This window comes from Chanodichthys erythropterus, chromosome 9, assembly GCF_024489055.1.
Source record: "Chanodichthys erythropterus isolate Z2021 chromosome 9, ASM2448905v1, whole genome shotgun sequence".
NCBI classification, from domain to species: domain Eukaryota; kingdom Metazoa; phylum Chordata; class Actinopteri; order Cypriniformes; family Xenocyprididae; genus Chanodichthys; species Chanodichthys erythropterus.
Window position 1 is genome coordinate 9,695,505 of NC_090229.1, and position 20,837 is coordinate 9,716,341.

At 35.6% G+C, this 20,837-nt stretch overlaps 1 protein-coding gene across 2 annotated transcripts in view; it reads right to left on the minus strand.

Annotated features, from left to right (window-relative positions):
• med27 (mediator complex subunit 27) overlaps positions 1–20,837 on the minus strand; it is a 73,620-nt gene that overhangs the window by 15,078 nt on the left and 37,705 nt on the right. The window contains exons 4-5 of one of the 2 annotated variants that reach the window (XM_067393526.1): positions 17,043–17,136; positions 79–186 (exon numbers count right to left, since the gene is read on the minus strand). In XM_067393526.1, coding sequence (XP_067249627.1) covers positions 79–186; positions 17,043–17,136 — 202 coding nt within the window. The remainder of the gene's footprint in view (positions 1–78; positions 187–17,042; positions 17,137–20,837) is intronic. The other variant, XM_067393527.1, reaches the window with a different exon arrangement.

The following is a 20,837-nucleotide window of genomic DNA, read 5'->3' on the forward strand; positions in this document are numbered from 1 at the left end:
TAAGGTTCAACTGGATTCAAATGGACAAAGGAGGATTTTAAGCTAGGCTTAAACATGGAATGAAATGAAAGGTTTTACCTTTCCATCCTCAGAGTATATGTTCTCATGAAAACCTCTGACAATCGTGCGGTCAATAAAAAGGCTCCTCATTACTACGATGGCTTTCAAAACCTTCCCCAGTGTGACCTGGAAAGAAAAAAAAGCACATATCATTCTAGTTTCTTTAGCACAGAAGATAGGTTGGGTGGATGAAATTAGGGAGTTTCTTCAACTATGGACACTTTTTGCCCTCTTGCGTTCACAATAATAAACACCATTTTTGTGAGTTTCTTCTAAAACATTTTTCTGGTAATTTCCACAACATCTCGAATGATGCATTGTGTTCTGTTATGTCTGATAACATTATGTGGTGGGAATTACATTTGAAATAAAATGGCCATCTCCTTTCTCTGGCTAAGGATAATTTCATAGCTAGATTTGTATGTATAGTAAATTGTTTTTGAAACAATTGAGGAAATTATAGCTTGTCTGGAAATCACAAACAATAAAAATAAATGATATTTAAATAGCTTTTTGTCATATTTATTTACATAACATTCAAAATTCAATAATCAAGCATGCTCTTTACTGACACTGCATGGTAACCAAGTACACTAACTTTTGATAAAACTGTGTTAGTGGCAAAATCAATGTTGTGATGGAAAGTAAGCCACAAATGAGGGCCAGTCATAATTTGGGTAAAAAACAAACATTATCACAATAAAGACTGAAATGGTTTATGAATATTTTAAACTTCATTTAGAATTTAAATAAACTTTAAAAATGCAATAATATTGGTGATGATGGATTTACATATTTTAAGAAAGAAAATTAATTCTATGCATACATAATTTGCAAAAATAAATGATAAAAGCATGGTAAAATGCTTTAAAGGATTAGTTCACTTCAGAATTCAAATTTCCTCATAATTTATTCACCCCCCATGTCATCCAAGATGTCCATGTCTTTCTTTCTTCGGTCGAAAAGAAATTAAGGGTTTTGAGGAAAACCTTCCAGGATTTTTCTCCATATAGTGGACTTCAACAGTTGCCAATGGGTTGAAGGTCCAAATTGCAGCTTCAAAGGGCTCTACAAGATCCCAGCTGAGGAATAAGTGTTTTATCTAGCAAAACGAACGGCTTTTCACTTTTTAACCACAAATTCTCATCTTGCACTAGTTCTGCGATACGCCATGCATTTTGTAATCATGTTGGAAAGTTCACGCGTTACGTAAACGCAAGTACTGCGGTAGGGCGAAAAACTTTTTTTCTCCCCCAACTTCAAAATCGTCCGATATCATTGTTTTACCTTTTTTGTAAAGGCCGTTTGACTTAGTCTTTGCACGATTGCTTTGTAAACACTTGCTCGGTACTTCCGCCTACATCATGTGTGACCTTTCCAACATGATTAGGTAATGCGTGGCACATCTCAGAGCTAATGCAAGACGAGCATTTGTGGTTAAAAAGTATATAATTTTTTTTTTTTAGAAAATGGCCGATCGTTTAAGGGTCGATTAGACCCTTATTCCTCGTCTGGGATCGTGTAGAGCCCTTTAAAGCTGCACTGAAACTGCAATTTGGATCTTCAACCCATTGGTAACTGATAAAGTGCACTATATGGAGAAAAATCCTGAAATGTTTTCCTCAAAAACCTTAATTTCTTTTCGACTGAAGAAAGACATGACATGGGGGTGAGTAAATTATCAGGAAATTTTAATTCTGAAGTGAACTAATCCTTTAATATGACCTTCATGAATAAAAATTAAAAAGTGAATGAAGTGTGATAATAATTCACCCTTGGGACATAAAGGAGTCCGTAGTTAATATTTATACTGCGTTTATGCCATGTTGTATGTAATTATGTGTTTTTATGGTACCACTATCAACGCCTAAATGAATCTGCAGCGGTCAGGTGGTACAACGGTCACATGGTACAAGTAGGAGCTCTCAGAAATCTCTTCTCTTACAAGCTGTATTTACGAGCTTTATGAGGACGTGGATGCTTTTCACGTACAAATCACGTAATTACGGTAATTATGTCATGATCATTAATTCAGAATTGCAATTGGCCATTTTTTCTCAATTTCTAAAACATACAGCACAAACCTCTTCTCTTCAGAGGATTAGTTTTTCCTTCATGCCAAAAAAAGTTCACACTCTAGCCTGAAACCATCTGCTGTCAGGAGGGGTTTCACTTGAGTCTTTAGGCTTAAAACGGGTTTAATCTAAGGCAAAGGAGAAAATCCCAGTATAGCATTCTTAAATCCTCACATTCACTTAGCTTTCATGCTAGGCACACCTCAGAGAGAAAGACAGATACAGTACAGCGTGGACAGGAAGAGGGGTGTGGATCTCCAAATCAACACCTTGGTGTATTTGCCAAAGCTGTTCAAACATCAACACATGTCCCGCGAACCAAACAGCAATATGTTTCGGCTGAGCCCCACTTGCTGAATAATTTATGTGTCAGGCACAGTAAGGGATGCTGGGTAAGGCTGGGCCAGGTCTGAATGCTGGAAGGGTGGTGACAGTTCTTTTTGTGGCCCCTCTGAGGTTTTTAGAAGACGGCAGATTTGACCCAACCGCTGGCTGTGAAGGGGAACATGCTCAGGTGGTCTAAAAAACAGAGGGACAATGGTGACCAGCGTGATAAAGTTCAGCTAAAATAACACCGAGTGACAAAGTTTGACATGAAAGGGAACTCAGAATCAGAAGAAATGAAATATCAGTTTATTTGAGATTCATAGGAGAGTTTTCACGTTCCTCAGTGCTCCATTTTTATAAATGCCAAACCAATAATGCAATATGGAAGGGACTGCTATTATAAAGAGGGATTTTAGTTTGGCAGAGCTGAATGTACCATCTTAAAGCCTAGTAACAAAGACAGAAAAAAAAAAAAGAATTTAAATGAGACTTCACAAGCATTACAAGGGATGGATTGCCTTGCAGTCAATGAAGAAAAGCAAACATGTCACAGAAGTCCAGCAGGCAGAGTCTAGTGAGGTTTTACGCATACATGAATAAAGATATGAAAAGAAAATTACTTGTTGTTTGGGTGAAAGAGCCGATTGCAAACACAAACCATATCCGCTGAAGGAGATGTCACTGCCACAGAATCCTACACCTGGTAATTGGAAAACTTTTACAGAAAGGATTTTACAGAAATGGAGATACACTTTCTCAGACTTTATTACTGTATGTAAATTTGGCCTCCAAATAGATAGATAAAAAGCATCCCAAGTAAATAAGTTTCAACCAAATTTCCGTGTTATTTTATTATTTTTTAATATAGTATTATAGTATTTATTATTTTGAATTGGCTTTTATTTTGTTTTCAGTTTTCATTTCAATTTGAGTAATTTTAATGAAAAAATAGTAATTTTGCTATGTGATTTTGTCAGTATTTTTAGTTCGTTTTTTTAATATTTCTGTTTAGCTTTATTTTTTTTCTAGTTTCAATAATTTTTTAATTATGTCAACTTCAATCTAATATAATTTTTTTATACATGTACATATACTTTTTGTGCACAAACAACACAATAATTTATGCTTTTCATGTTGTGAACACAGTATTGACAATAAGTTTAATAATTGAATAAAGTTGAATAATTTTGAGCACAAAAAGTATTCCCGTCACTTCATAACATTAAGGTTGAACCACTTTTAACGATGTCTTTAATACCATTCTGGGCCTTGAAAGTGGTAATTGCATTGCTGTCTATGGGGGATCAGAAAGCTCTCGGATTTAATCAAAAACATCTTAATTTGTGATCCGAAGATGAACGAATGCCTTAAGGGTTTGGAAAGAAATGAGGGTGAGTAATTAAAGACAGAATTTTCATTTTTGGGTGAACTAACCCTTTAAATACCCCACCACATGAGGCTCCTTCAATCACCCCACATCAAGCAAACAAGAGTGAACAGATATCTAGCTGGTACACTGGCAAGTTCACACACATATGCATGACAGTGGGGAAAAAAGAAAGTCTGCAGCCATGATCAATCATGTCAAGATCCAGCAGAAATACCCATTCAGACCCATTCATACTCCACAAGCCCTCGCAACACATGTTTTTCCCGCTTTAAGGTTTGCTTATTAAATTCATGTCTGTCAGAGTAGCTGAACGCCTGGCCTCTGCCCGGAGCCGCTTGGCGCTGGCAGCCGACACCAGCACTCACAGCCTGAATCCATTACCCCTGACAGCCTTTAAAGTCATAGTTCTCCCAAATGTAAATTGAAATATTATTTTTCTTGCCAGAAAGGAAACTTAGAGGGTGGATGCCCAAAGACGAAAGCATTTAAGTTATTTTTGATCACTTAGAATAGATTACTTATAAAAATGCACTTAGGAAAGAATGCTAGTATGTGAAAATCGAAAAAACAAACAAAAAGAAGAACAGAGTGAAACCAGAATTTATTCAGACACCTTGAACATTTCATTCATTAATACAGTTTATTCACTATAGTATAAAAAAATGGTAATAAAAAATCTCATAGTTAAACTGTCAGAAAAAAATTATCTTAATCAAGTCAGATAACACTTAAGCAAAACATGGTCAGGTCAAAGTGTCTGAATAATTTTTGGTTTCAAATTTTTATCAGTTTTACTGGTAGTCCACTCACTGTATGAAGAATTTTTGGGTAAAATATGTCTCAGTTTACTTTATTTTGCTATCCTCACTTATATAATCCTAACTTATATAATCCTCACTATAAATGAACTATAGTGTCCTGCACCCACTAGTAAAAATATATCAAAAATATAAAAAATGTCTGAATAATTTTTGGTTAGACTGTATGTCCTATATTAGGTATATTTAAGTATATACCAAAAAATAAATAAAAAAATTAATAAATAATAATAAAAAATAAAAAAATAAAATAAAAAAATAAAAAAATAAAATAAAGTAATAAGAAATAATTAGAAGAAAATAAATAGTGTTAGGAAACATTTTATGATTGTTTTAGAGAGACTAAAATAAAAATTAAAAATAATATAAGTTCTACAGTAAGTTTAAGCTAATTATAAACATTTTCAGGGTGAAATATAAAATAAAATAAAATGCAAGAACATGATGATTTCACTCCAACAACAGTATTACAATACAAAACAATAAAAATAAAAAATAAATATAAACTGCTCTAAAAGAAAATCAAAACAAAATTAAAAACAAAACCAATGTAATAAAATAAAATAAAATAAAATATGAGAATAAAATAGTCCAAAAGGAGTTGCAGTATATACAAATTTAAAAAATATACATTCTAAAAAATAAAACAAGCAAAAATAAAAATAAATAAAATAAAAAAAGTGTTGGAAAAAGTTTTAGATATTTAGATTATCATAAAGTAAATTTGCCTTCTGGTCTTTCTTCACCTTTCATGAGAGCCCTGCTGAGTGTTGCAGCAATAAAAGGACCACTGATCACCAGCCGGGGGAGGCACAGAACTTCACACACACATTTTTCCCCACATGCTGAGTATCTTTTTCTTTTTGTCTTTTTTTTTTTTTTACTTACCACAAAATGTTTCTAAAAGAAACTGATTTATAGAGTCTGTGGACACGATACACAACACATTCAAAAACAACATAAACAATCATTGTTTTCCTATTATCAATGTCAAACACTGAAAGTCATTGCTTATTACTTAATACACAATTCCTTAAACGTCCTGTGAATCAGATCGTGTCAGATAATTTCAAACAAATGTTGAGGGGAAAATAAAACCTTATGGAAAAGTAATGATTCATCTTCCAATTAACATCTTTTCAAAAAGTATGTGTCTCTACAACTCTCAATTATAAAGTACTCATGCTGGATTTATGTATCTGTTAAATTACTTGAGTTACTTGATCAAAGGCTTCTGACTGAAATCACACTTCTACATAGAGGTTAATATCTCCCTTTTTCTCTAAAACACACCACTGCTGTCTGAATCGCTGATGCAAAACATACTAAAAGAAAAACAACTTCAAAAAGCGTAACTTGCGCACATCAAACCTGAACTTTTCAGCACAAGAGAATTTGTAAATAGTAGCTGGCCAGTGAGACTCAAGCAATTTCTCAAGAAATAAAGAAACAAAAACCACCGAATCCCTCGCTGTAATCCTAGGTGTGAAGCCAGTTAATAGCGTCAATAGCTATTCTGGGCATTCTTTTCAGCTACAAGCTAGTTGGAAAGTAAGTTGCTGGCCTGGGGCCAAAGCAACATGACTACTAGAAAGAAAAGAAGTTGACTTTGAGTGTGGTAAACGCCAAGGCGTCCTGAAAAGGTTCATTAGCTGATCTTAAGTGCATCCCCAAATGACTGGATCGCAATGGCGGCAGATGGTCCTTTTTATTTGGAGCGAGAGTGGGCCGCCAATAGGGAGGGGAAAAGTGGCAAAAACTGAGAGATTGGACAAGAAAGAAACAGTTTCTAAGCAACAAGTGAGATCTCAAATCAGCTGTGAACAAGGACGGAAAGAAGCCAGGCGAGAATGTGGCCAAGCGTCCTGCCCTCCATGACCTCTTCTTTGAGAAAAATGGATCCTCATTCAAGTTGCTTGAGACTAAAATAAGTTTCATATTCAGCCGAACCGTTCTGCTGTATGCTTTTCAACTCATTTCTACAACATGCCTGCATGCACTTGGTCAGCGTTGGGAAAAATAGGACCCCTTTTACATCTGCCATTAGCATGTGTTTTTTTTTCTTTTCTGGACAGTATCTGGATATTCTTTAGTTCAATTGTATTCGACCACGCATTAATGTACATAATGTAAAAATGATACAAAGTGCTAACAGGAATGTTTCTTCCATTGACAGAATTTTAAAAAGACACATAGGTTTTCTGTCATTTAAAAAAATACAATAAATAAATTATATATATATATATGTATGTATGTATGTATGTATGTATTTATGGTACAGTCCAAAAGTTTGGAACCACTAAGATTTTTAATGTTTTTAAATGTAGTTTCATCTGCTCACCAAGGCTACATTTATTTAATTAAAAATACAGTAAAAACAGTAATATTGTGAAATATTATTACAATTTAAAATAACTGTTTTCTATTTGAATATATTTCACAAAGTAATTTATTTCTGTGATGCAAAGCTGAATTTTCAGCATCGTTACTCCAGTCTTCAGTGTCACATGATCCTTCAGAAACCATTCTAATATGCTGATCTGCTGCTCAAGAAACATTTAATGTGTACAATTGTACAAAATATTTGTGTACAATATTTTTTTTCAGGATTATTTGATGAATAGAAAGTTCAAAAGAACAGTGTTTATCTGAAATCTAATCTTTTGTAACATTATAAATGTCTTTACTGCCACTTTTGATTGATTTAATGCATCCTTGCTGAATAAAAGTATTCATTTTTTTAATTTCTTTAAAAAAAATAAAATAATAAAAATTCTTACTGACCCCAAACTTTTGAACAGTAGTGTATAATGCTACAGAATCTTTGTATTTCAGATAAATGCTGTTCTTTTGAACTTTCTATTCATCAAGGAATCCTGAAAAAAAAGTACACAACTGTTTTCAACATTGAAAATAATCATAAATGTTTATTGAGCAGCAGATCAGCATATTAGAATGATTTCTGAAGGATCATGTGACACTGAAGACTGGAGTAACGATGCTGAAAATTCAGCTTTGCATCACAGGAATAAATTACTTTGTGAAATATATTTAAATAGTACACAGTTATTTTAAAATGTAATAATATTTCACAATATTACTGTTTTTTTACTGTATTTTTAATTAAATAAATGTAGCCTTGGTGAGCAGACGAAACTTCTTTTAAAAACATTAAAAATCTTAGTGGTTCCAAACTTTTGGACTGTACTGTATATGTATGTATATATATATATATATATATATATATATATATATATATATATATATATATATATATATATATATATATATATATATATATATATATATTGCATTTCTCTATTTTAGAAACATATTAGAAGGGATTACATGTGAAGAAACAAGAACAAAAAGTCCTCCTGCAAAAATAAACCAGAGAGAGGTGGGGAGGATTTGGGGAGAGAAGTAAGAGATTCCAAGTGTAGTTCAGTGGAATAACTCATGGGATATTGTTCATTAAAAAGGATGACCAGGTCCCAGGGGCAAACTGCCTATTGTTTTTTCACATTGCAAGAGCTGAATAAAAAATAGAAAAAGAAAAGAAAAGAGAGAAGAACCTGCAACACAAATAGAGCATGATGGAAAATGTACAATCTTGTCAAAGTGACAGATAATGATTATTTGATTGAGACGAATGTGGTCAGAATCATTCCCTGAACACTTTTAATGTGATCAAATGTGATACAATTGTGATCTGATCTCTGAAAAGGCAGGTTAATAGCAGGTGGCATCTCATATGATACCTAACAGGGTTGTCACTGAACTCCAAATAGCACTGGGGGGAGCTGTTTTTAGGTAAAAATGTCAGTTCATCAGATTTTGAGGTGCACAAATTGCACTATTTTGACAATCTAGGAATCTGAATGCCACTGCTGAGGGCTCTGAGAGTGTCCACCTCATTAGCTTTCACCGCGGCTTACTGTACCATCAAGCAACACGAGAAGCTGACACACCATAACGCCCCTGAGTGGGGTATTTTCCAATACCCTCTTCCACCTCTCTGAGTATGACCCGCTCTGACCTCTCCACCTCACACCGGTTCTGTCCTCATCAGCACAATCCCCCACTCAGAGGTCGTTCAGGAATACCGTCAATACTCCACACTCGGAACGCTGCCGCACGCCCATCCGCCCCAAGGTTTTGACTGTCGTGGCAGCGACCTTGAGGCGGGAAAAATATTTTAATGTAGATCAATAGTAGAACAAGGTCACTATAAAATTCAATTAACAAAAAATTGTTTGACTCTGCTCCTGTGTGAACCTTTGTGGTGGTCAAAGCCAGACACAACAAAGCAGAATGATTTAGTCAAGGTGGAAAGAGAAAGCAAGGGAACAAGTAGGGAAGGAGCCAAAGAAAGTCACACGACATTCTGACACATTGAGCTGTGGTGCTCATACAGATGACAAAGGTTTGAATCTGGCTCCCATGAACAGTTAAACCAAAATGTATTCAGACACCTTGAACATTTCATTAATTAATACAGTTTATTCACTGTAGTTTTAAAAAATGGTAATAAAATCTTTAAACTGTTAAACTGTGTCAGAAAAAAATAATCTTAATTATGTCAGATAACACTTAAGCAAAACATGGCCAGGTCAAAGTGTCTGAATCATTTTTGGTTCCAAATTTTAATCAATTTTACTGGTAGTCCACTGTATGAAGAATTTTTGGGTATGTCACAGTTTACTTTATTTTGCAATCCTCACTTACATAAATTAATTATAGTGTCCTGCACCCACTAGTAAAAATATAATCAAAAATATCTGAATAATTTTTGGTTTGGCTGCATATGTTCACGTTTTGCATAACTTTTCTGTCCTTTCCCTAAACTACTGTCAATAAAAGTGGTCAGAGATAAACAAAAAAGCTCAAAAATAAATAAGTGATCATTTACAGTGGCTATTGATCTGTATCACCGTTTATCATAGTATTTTTTTTTTTTTTTGCAATAACTGTCTGCCTGTACATTATCCCACTTATAAATCAGACTATTTATGAAATAAATAAACAGACATGAAATACTGATTCTACATTATTATACAGTATCATTACACTATCGTTCAGAAGTTTGTGGTCAGTAAGATTTTTACATTTTTTTTTAAAGTATGCTCACCAAAACTGCATTTATTTGGTCGAAATACAGTAAAAGTAATATTGTGAAATATTATGCAGATTCCAAGTATTCCAGAGAGGAAAGAACTAAAATAAAATACAAGTAAAGAGTGGTAAACAAAGACGCAGCGATGCAGAAGTGGAAATACAGTACGTGTGACGAGACCTTTCTGGAATCTAGCTCACAACCATCGGTTCACAGGCTTTTAAAAAAAGAAAGAAAAAAACCCTATATATTCTACTGAAGCCAGATAAAAGCATTTCTGTGCAAGTGCCTATACGCATGTTCATTTCCATACACACTCTACATCTGTAACTCAGGCAAAACCCTGTGGGATATTTCACGTTCTTAACTCGTTTTGATCCGGACCGCTGCAGGAGTGACAAGCTCCAGTTTGTGGCAGCACATTTCAAAGTTTTAAGATCTAAAATGTATCTCTCCACTGTTCTGGATAAAAAAAAAAAAAAAAAGATATTGTACACCATGCTTCTGCATCTTGTTAATAACAGTCATGAAAGAGGGTACAAGGTTAAGCTAACGGTATTACAGGGCCAAGAAAAGCAGGTAGAGGGCCTGAGAAAGAGGCATTTTCCATGCTAATTAGCATCCCCTAATTATGGTCGGGTAAGGCTGTTAGGCAGAATCTGCCCGTAGAGAGCCGTCCCGTGCCCCAATTAATGCTATCGCACACTGCATAGCCGTGCCTGTTTACAAACTGATTTTAAAGAGATGCAGCACTGCTGCGGATTGATTGCCTCTTGTTGTAAATGGCAGATGTGCACCACACTGTGATATTCCTTTTGTTTTTACCATCCCTTCCATTACAGCCATTTGCAGGATAGGGACAGAAACTCCAACTAATAATAATAACACCTCTAAGAAACTGGTGGGTTGAAATAAAATAAATAAAAGGACTATTTTGATTTTTGATGTGCAATGTAAAATAAAAATAAAATTAAAAGACTGTTTTGGATCTTGATGTCTAATAAAATAAAATAAAAAAAAAATAAAAAAAAAAAATTAAAAAAATAAATAAATAAAAATAAATAAAAATGAAATAAAAATAAATAAAATGTTTTGGATCATGAATGTAAATGTAAAATAAATAAAATAAAAATAAATTAAATGTTTTTCATCTAAAATCCTGAAAAACCACTGTGCTAAAGAGACAAAAAGCATCTAAAAGACAAAAACATCCACTTCCACAGGGAAGCACCTACATTTCGGCTACTGAAAATATTTGGCCAAAACAGCTATTTTTGGTTTTCGGGCCAAAATCAGTGACTGAAACAGACTTAAATTAGCGCTTCTCCGATGACATGTTTTGACCGTGTTCAGTGTCTATTTCGGGCACACAACAAGTTAAACTGTGTGGACATTTCAGGATTTACAATATTAATTTCTCGCTTTTAAATAGTAGGTAATGATATGGTTTCCCAAATCTAAAACATTTCAGTTTTCTGTTGATTCTGTTGATGACTTTACAAAAAATTTGTAGCAGGCCTGCCATCCAATAATCTCAAAAGAATTTGTGCTTTTGTAACTTTTAATATGAAGCAAAGTCTCAATTCTGTTGATTTTATTACAAAATTCAAACAACAAATGTCATTTTGGCGCCTTTTAATATGGTGTAACAGAACACAGTAGCCGCCTCAGTTCAAGCGGCAGCACGGGTCAAGTGCACGTGAACCAATAATCTCATTTACTCTTTGCTGTTATTTACAGCACAAAATAAATATGGATGAACATCAGAAGGTATGTTGAAATATACATTAGCACTTACTGAAATGAATCCTGTCTCAATCAGAGTTTCAAGCAGGGAAAGACATCAATAAAACAGCTTGTGGGCTATACAATGTCACTTAATGTTACATTTACCTCAAGTTCAATGTTCATAATCTCATTGGTTAGCCAGAAAAAATAACTCCAGAGAAGAGCATTTTGCTAAATATATGCACTGCATTACATATTCATTATATTTTTACTTAACCTTTCAGTATGTCTTCATTATTTAAATATAGCCTATGTTTGAATAAATCTGTCATAAAAACAAGTATTACAGTTTATCGTCATTTAAATGTTTTTATTTTATCAATAACCTGGAGTAGAAACAATTCTGCTATTAAAAAGTTGATATAAAAACTGCCTTATGTGCAATTTAAATGTTTGTACAACTCAGTTTTACCTATTTGAGTGTTAATTATTAAATAAGTTTGATTCATGAATTGATTATTAATTTATTATTTTGGTTTTCGGCCGAATGTATTCAGAATTTTCGGTTTCGGCCCAGAATTTTCATTTTGGTGCATCCCTAAAAAAGAATTAGGCAAAACCTCTAACTTTTGTATCATAATCCTCATTTTCATTACATGCACAAACCGTTCATCACAATGAGGACATTTCCTGCTGAACGCTTTGTTGAACACCGTAGAATAGTGCGTCCGAAGAAGGGCCTGGCAGCGATTTAGCACCCACGGTGACAGATCACTCTGGCCTGCCAACTGGGCCATCTGGAAGTGCATGCCCTGTGGGTGTGAACCACTGAACTCCCACTGCTGTGGAAGGGGCATTTGTAGTCTTCCTGGCACCGCTGCCAAGATCCCTCAGTCTCTCTTTCCTCTCAGTCAGCATTGCCAAAAGACATGACGGCAGCAGAGAAGTGTCAGAGGAAGTCTCAAAGGTAAGGGGGATGGTGTGTGGTGTGAATGACCCAACTGACAACTAACATCATCTCAGAATGTGATAATTCAGACCAAAAAGGCTACAAAACAACATCTAGGTAGAGATGAAAAACATTACTAGGAGACTGATACAGTGTACCATTGACAAAAAAATCCAAACGACCCACTGTGACAACTTAATGTTGGAATGAGGGGTGTAATGCACTTATTTATATATATGCGTTTTTTTTACTGAGGAGGCACCAAGTCAATCCTAGCTCACATTGTGCCCTGGTGAGATGAGACATGACAAAACGGGAAGGGAAAACAACAACACGTAGATGATGACAGAAACAAATGAAAATGATCTGAGACTCGGTTAGACTGGCCAAATTTAGACATGTGAATGTATGATTACTGCCACACCATATAAGACAAATTTAATAATTTTATACTTTATTATTTATAAATTATTTTAATACTTTTTATATTAATAATACTTTAATATATATAAATTTTGACCACTGACAGGTGAAGTGAACAACACTGATTATCTCTTCATCACGGCACATGTTAGTGGGTGGGATATATTAGGCAGCAAGTGAACATTTTGTCCTTAAAGTTGATGTGTTTAAAAAAAATAAATAAATGGGCAAGTGTAAGGATTTGAACAAGTTTGACAAGGATAAAATGTGATGGCTAGACGACTGGGTCAGATCATCTCCAAAACTGCAGCTCTTGTGGGGTGTTCCCGGTCTGCAGTGGTCACTATCTATCAAAAGTGGTCCAAGGAAGGAACAGTGGTGAACCGGCGTCATGGTCATGGGCGGCCAAAGCTCAATGATGCATGTGGAGAGCGAAGGCTGGTCCGATCCAACAGACAAGCTACTGTAGCTCAAAATGCTCAGGAATTTAATGCTGGTTCTGGTAGAAAGGTATCAGGATACACAGAGCATCACAGTTGCGTAGCCGCAGACCACTCACACTCACAAGGTGCCCATGCAGACCCCCATCCACCGCCGAAAGCACCAACAGTGGGCACGTGAGTATCAGAACTGGACCACGTAGCAATGGAAGAAGGTGGGCTGGTCTGATGAATCATGTTTTCTTTTATATTACGTGGATGGCCGTGTGCGACGCTTACCTTGGGAACACATGGCACCAGGATGCACTATGGGAAGGCGGCAAGCCGGTGGCGACAGTATGATGCTTTGGGCAATGTTTTGCTGGGAAACTTTGGGTCCTGGCATCCATGTGGATGTTACTTTGACACGTACCACCTACCTAAGCATTGTTGCAGACCATGTACACCCTGTCATGGAAACGGTATTCCCTGGTGGCTGTGGCCTCTTTCAGCAGGATAATGCACACTGCCACAAAGCAAAAATAATTCAGGAATGGTTTGAGGAGCACAGCAATGAGTTTGAGGTGTTGACTTGGCCTCCAAATTCCCCAGATCTCAATCCAATCGAGCATCTGTGGGATGTGCTGAACAAACAAGTCCAATCCATGAAGGCCCCACCTCACAACTTACAGGACTTAAAGGATCTGCTGCTAACATCTTGGTGCAGATACCACAGCACACCTTCAGGGGTCTAGTGGAGTCCATGACTCGACGAGTCAGGGCTGTTTTGGCAGCAAAAGGGGGACCAACACGATATTAGGAAGGTGGTCATAATGTTATGCCTGATCGTTGAATATACACACACTGCCTTATGTGCAATTTAAATGTTTGTACAACTCCGTTTTAGCTATGTTGATTATTAAATAAATTTGATTCATTAACTGATTATTAACTTATAATTTATTTTCCATTTCAGTTTTCGGCTTCGGCCCAGAATTTTCATTTTGATGCATCCCTAAAAAAGAACTAGGCAAAACCTTTTAAACTTTTGAATCATTATCCTCATTTTCATAAGCACAAACCGTTAATTATATACATACACACACACACACACACACACACACACACACACACACACACACACACACACACACACACACACACACACACACACACACACACACACACACACACACACACACACACACACACACACACACACACAGTATATATATAAACAAATGGATACAAAATTAATATGTCTCAAGTTTGAATAAGCATGATGCTCGTCTGGATAGAATTTGTTGTCCTGACAATCCAAACCAGGCATTAACCCTCATGTTCTGTTTGGGGTCTGAGAGACCAAAAGGCCATTTTAAAAGCTTGAAAACATATTTAATATTTAAGTATCAGGTTAATACTTAATGACTGTTCCTTATTTTATGAGGAGTGATTATAAACAAAATCTGGCATGCTTCAAATGTCCTCCATGAGAAATCATACATTACTTCTGTTTGGCTATAACACATTGTGGCTATAACATATTTTAACATTCTTTGATTGACAGATTTATATTTACATTTTTTAATTATTTTTTATTGTTTTAACACATAGAGACTTTAGGGTCTCTGGAACCCCAAGACAGTCAATCTCAACAGAACAGTGGTTGTTTTAAGCACAGCAAATGTCCAGATTGGGCCTTAAACACCATCCCATATAAATAAACATAGAAGACAGGAAAAGTACTAAGAGAACAATAAAAAAGTAATTCTGTCTGGAGAACAGAAATATTTCAGGCTTTTGGCTGTATTAATAATTAGTGTTAATTCACAATGTACAATTTTAGCACCATTATACAGCCTCACAAGAGTCGTCATTACCTTAACGCCACATGCAACTAATACTTAGCATAAACAAACACTAAATTAAAACCAATCACAACAATTTCTCATAATGCAGCTCAAAGGATTGCTGTAAATCACTAGAGTTCAGCTCTAATAGACGGCCACTCCCTTATGTCTTTACTGCCATTAGCATGCATGCACCCTACAAAACTTTGAAAGTGTGGAGCGAACTCCTCAAAGAGTCAACAATCCCGGGCCCCTCTGGGATATTCTCAGGGACGACTCACAAGGAGACTGACAGAGCAGTCAACAGAGAGATTGCTCCCCAAGTACAAGGGCATCCAGCTCTCCTTCACCATTAACTCTAACACCATAGTCAGAAAAAGCTTCTACATGGGTGCACTTTTGTGCTGTCCTGCTTCACTAATGCCAGAAGAACTGCTTTTTTATGAAAACTAAACCAACTGACCAACAAGTAACTGTATAAAGTACTTGAGAATTCATTAAACAACTATTATTTTGTGAAAATTGCATTGTACTATAGAAAATAAATACTTAAAGGTGCTGTAGAATGCGTTTTCACAAGATGTAATATAAGTCTAAGGTGTCCCCTGAATGTGTCTGTGAAGTTACCTGTCTGTGTCTGTGAAAAAAAAAATAGTTTTTTTTTAATTAATTTTTTTAACTGCCTATTTTGGGGCATCATTAAATATGCACGATTCAGCGCGCAGCCCCTTTAAATTCTCGTGCTCCCCACCCCAGAGCTCGCGACTCTAATACATTGCATAAACAAAGTTCACACAGCTAATATAACTCTCAAAATGGATCTTCACAAAGTGTTCGTCATGCAGCATGTCTAATCGCTTAAGTATGGTATTTATTTGGATGTTTACATTTGATTCTGAAAGAGTTTGAGGCTATGCACCATGGTTAACGGCTAATGCTACACTGTTGGAGAGATTTATAAAGAATGAAGTTGTGTTTATGCATTATACAGACAGCAAGCGTTTAAAAAATGAAAACAACAACAGTCTTGTCTCTGAATACAGTAAGAAACGATGGTAACTTTAACCACATTTAACAGTACATTAGCAAACATGCTAACGAAACATTTAGAAAGACAATTTACAAATATCACTAAAAATATTATGATATAATGGATCATGTCAGTTATTATTGCTCCATCTGCCATTTTTCGCTATTGTTCTTGCTTGCTTACCTAGTCTGATGATTCAGCTGTGCAGCTCCACACGTTAATACTGGCTGCCCTTGTCTAATTCCTTGAACATGGGCTGGCATATGCAAATATTGGGGGCGTACATATTAATGATCCCGACTGTTACGTAACAGTCGGTGTTATGTTGAGATTTGCCTGTTTTTCTGAGGTCTTTTAAACAAATGAGATTTATATAAGGAGGAGGAAACAATAGTGTTTGAGACTCACTGTATGTCATTTCCATGTACTGAACTCTTGTTATTCAACTATGCCAAGGTAAATTCAATTTTCCATTCTACGGCACCTTTAAGAATATGCTTCACAATTTTGTTTAGACCTCCAAAAGTGCTTATTTTGCAGGTTATCTTGTATTTAATCTAGCTGCTTCTAGTAAAAGGGGCAGTTAAGGGGAAGTTTAGGAGCTCCCCAGGCAGCGCAGCAAAAATGGCTGCCCATTGCTCTGGGTGTGTGTGTGTGTGTGTGTGTTCAATTCCCTCTGGTGTGTGTTTGCACTTGGATGGGTGAAATGCAGATTACAAATGGGACATCATACTTAGACACTCAAGTAGTGAATTTTAAATATAAATCTAGTCATTTTTGCCTTCTACAGAGACAAATAATCACAATATAGACAAAAAAACCCTCTGAATTGATGTGTGTAGCAAAGAGCAACTCACCAAAAGAACTGCTGATGTCCCGTTTGGCCGGAAAAGCTCAATCGACATATCTGGAAACATTCGTCCAATTCTGGATATGACATCATCCACATATCTGGAATGAGAAAGAATATTTTGAGTAAAAAATGTTGCAGATCTTTCACTTTAAATGCAAACCAATAGGTACTTGGGTCACGGTCACTGTCAATACCAAATCAATGGCTTTTCATTAAGGCCTTGGTATCGAACAAACTAATTGTTTCTTCTGATACAACACATATTGATGGAGTCTAAACAGTTGAGGTGGTCCGGGTCAGCATGTAATGGTCACTCTTGAATCGTCACATTGATTTGAACAACATCTTTGATTTAAGTTTTCTTTTAATATTTGAAAGGTTTATCAGTTTTATTTTAGTGTTACTTATATAGTATTACTGTATTTATTCAGTTTTCATTTTTATTTTAGTTGAAGTTTTAGTAATTGTATGCACTTGTCATTTTTTGGTAATATCTATTAATTTAATATTATGTATTATTATTAATATTTTATTTTTGTAAAAAGTACAGTCAGTTTTAGCAAATTTAGTATTTTATAACTTCATTTTCATTTAATATTTGTATTTTATTTCATCTTCAAAAAAGTTTTTTTTTTAGTTCTAAGAAAGACACTGATGTAGACAAATCACACCTCATAGTTTTCTGTACAACTGTAAATAATCAAAATGTCAAAAACAGAAAAAAACAAAACACCAGAAGCAACAACAAACAATACTGTATAAGCTCTAAATTAAAAGCATTAAGGCATCGATTTGCATCCATCATCAACAAGAGTGTCCGCTGTTCAACATCTGACATAACCTTCAATGCTTCAGAAGAAAACGAATACTTAAAACCCTGCCAGGGTTGCTCAACAGCCTCGTTAGACATCAATAAATTGGTTTGAGAGTGCCAAAAGCCTTCAGCCATCCCTGGAGTCAGCAGAACAGTCCCCAAGAAGAGTCGCCCAACATGTATTGTAGGGTCAATGCTAATAAGGGTTTAATGAAAATCTCCGTCGCCATCAGCTATCAATAGACTTGAGGGACTGGCCCTGCACACAGACGAGCAAAATAATTAATTAAAGAACCGATGGTGGGCGGCTGGTGGAGGGATTTGTTTAAAAGTCATTTGAAAGTTATTGGACCAACTATGGAGATATTAATTCTTAACAGTGGTTGTGGAGAACCCAGGTAACCCACGGACAGGTGCAAACAGGGACACGCATGTGCTTGTGTACACACACGTCTGCAAGTGCAATGCAGCTGGAGAATCGACAAAGATTAAGTTGCCTCATCACGTTGAAAGTTCTCAGTGATTTTCCTGCAACAGCAGTTTCTTTCCCAGAAGGGAAGATCAAAAGCAAAGAGAAATTGTTCAACATACCTCTCTGTTTGTTCACAATTTCCCTCGTGCCTGCACTAAGGTTCCTCATTTACAAGCTTAAATTAAATAACAGCATATTAAATAGGCGAGAACATCACTAGAGTTTATCACCAGCTTGACATATGCTTATAGAACGATTTTGGGAATCATTAGACCAAGAAAAAACTTGATTTTACTTTTCAGGAGAAAATGTGAGCAGTGCTTCCGCATGCAAAAATTCTCGGCACAGTGCTACGGTATTTCTAAGCAGTTGCTAGGGTATTCAGGATGGTTGCTAGGTGGTTTCTTACTAGCCCAATTCAAAATAACCAAGATATGGCTTGTGTCCTCCAATGTAACTTAACGGTACATTTTGACCTGTTTTACCGTTCACAAGGTAAAAATAACAATGAATTTGTTATTGATGATTTGATGTTATGAAGGATTTGAATGACCGTGAATGTAGGAATATATCCACACACACAAAAAAAATGACCCCAATATGTCTGAAAGAAAAACATTGTAGGTTTTATAGGCCTAATAAATGTAAATAATGATTAAAAAAATATATATTATTAAAGTCTATAATTATTCATAACCACCATTTACAGTAAGTGAAGTTCAACATAATTTTGGGAGGAGTGAACCCATCTAATCTTTCAATTAGTGAAATTCAAACATAATTTAAAGAGGAGGGCACCCTAATCTTTCAATTACGGGCAGAGCATATAAGCAGCTACTCACCCTGCTCTGGCATCAGTTGTTTCGATATCCCTCCACCTCCCCAACTCCACCACATAATTTAGGCATCTCATCTATCGTACTCTATATCCAAGCTTGAGTTGAAGCTGCTTCCTCGCTTAATACGCTTAACCTTATTAGCTTAAAGATTTTATGAGGAAATGAACTCGTGAATAGTGTTTAAAGAGGCTATATGTAAGAATTTATGTATTCGTTTTTTATTGCCAATGTGCGAACAGCTTATTATACGGCTTGTTTTTGACGGGAAAATGTATGTTAACAGTATATATTTTGAATTTCTTTTTACTCCTAAGTGAAGAATGAAAAAGAACTTCAATGTGAGTATATCGGGGCCTTAAATCATGTTCAGTCTCTTTTACATTACATGTGAGAGCTGCAGTTCACTTATTGGCCACCGGAGTTGCTAATAACAAAGGTTTCTGAATTCTACATATAGCCCCTTTTAAGAATAAAGTTTTAGTGGAAAAATACTGGTAATTCTCACCTCGCACTCATAGTTTTGATTAGAATACATCACATCCAGTCGGGCAATTAGACATGGTCTAGCCGTAAATGTTCAAATATTTCAACGCATTCGAAGCTCAAATCGGATCTGAAATTTCTGCATTTGCATATGGTTGAAACTCTAGCAGCTCCTATACTACTCTACATTGAAAATGAAAGACTTCTGGTCTGCCGCTTGTCATTTTAAGCTTAAAGGGTTAATTCACCTAAAAATGAAATTTCTGTCATTAATTTCTCATCCTCATGTCGTTCCACACCGGTAAAACCTTCCTTCATCTTCGGAACACAAATTAAGATATTTTTGATGAAATCTGAGAGCTCTCTGACTCCTCAATAGATAGCAATTTAGCCACCAATGGTTCTCATTGCATAACCATTCCATTCCATGCCGATCCGGGCCAGCTGGTCTGGTTATGGTTTCATTTTCCACTGTAGGACTGATAACAGCTGATCTTTGGAAAGTTATATAAAAGCTTCAGTCGCTGCCTTGGTAACGCAATGGCTCACGGATGATATGAGAGGTAAATAAAGACTGTGTTATGGAGAATGATATTTCAGTAACACTTTACAATAAGGATTAAATTTCATTAGTTAAACATTAGTTAATGTATTATTAACTAACAAACTAACCACGAGCAATACATTTGTTACAGTATTTACTAATCTTCGTTAACATTAGTTAATGAAAGTACAGTTGTTCACTGTTTGTTCATGTTAGTTTACAGTGCATTAACTAAAGTTAACAAGATTTAATAATGTATTAGTAAATGTTGAAATGATCAGTAACAAAGATTAATAAATGCTGTATAAGTGCAGTTCAATATTAGCTCATGTTAACTAATGTAGTTGACTAATGTTAACTAATGAACCTAATTGTAAATTGTTACCGATATTTCTTTTAATTTTATTATTAATTTGTGTTTATGTCGCTCAAATAGAGCACTTAGCCAGCTACAGAGAAACTGGTAGCCAGGCAACAGACAAGTGACCAATCCTGTGTGGCGACGTCATTTCACGGATTCTACCAGCACGATTCAGGTTAGACAACCGTGCCATGAATTCCGGGCCGAGAACTGTTTGTAATCTTGCCGTTCCATACCAGGTTCCACTGGAAACACAACCGGAACCATTCCATACCATTCTAAGCCT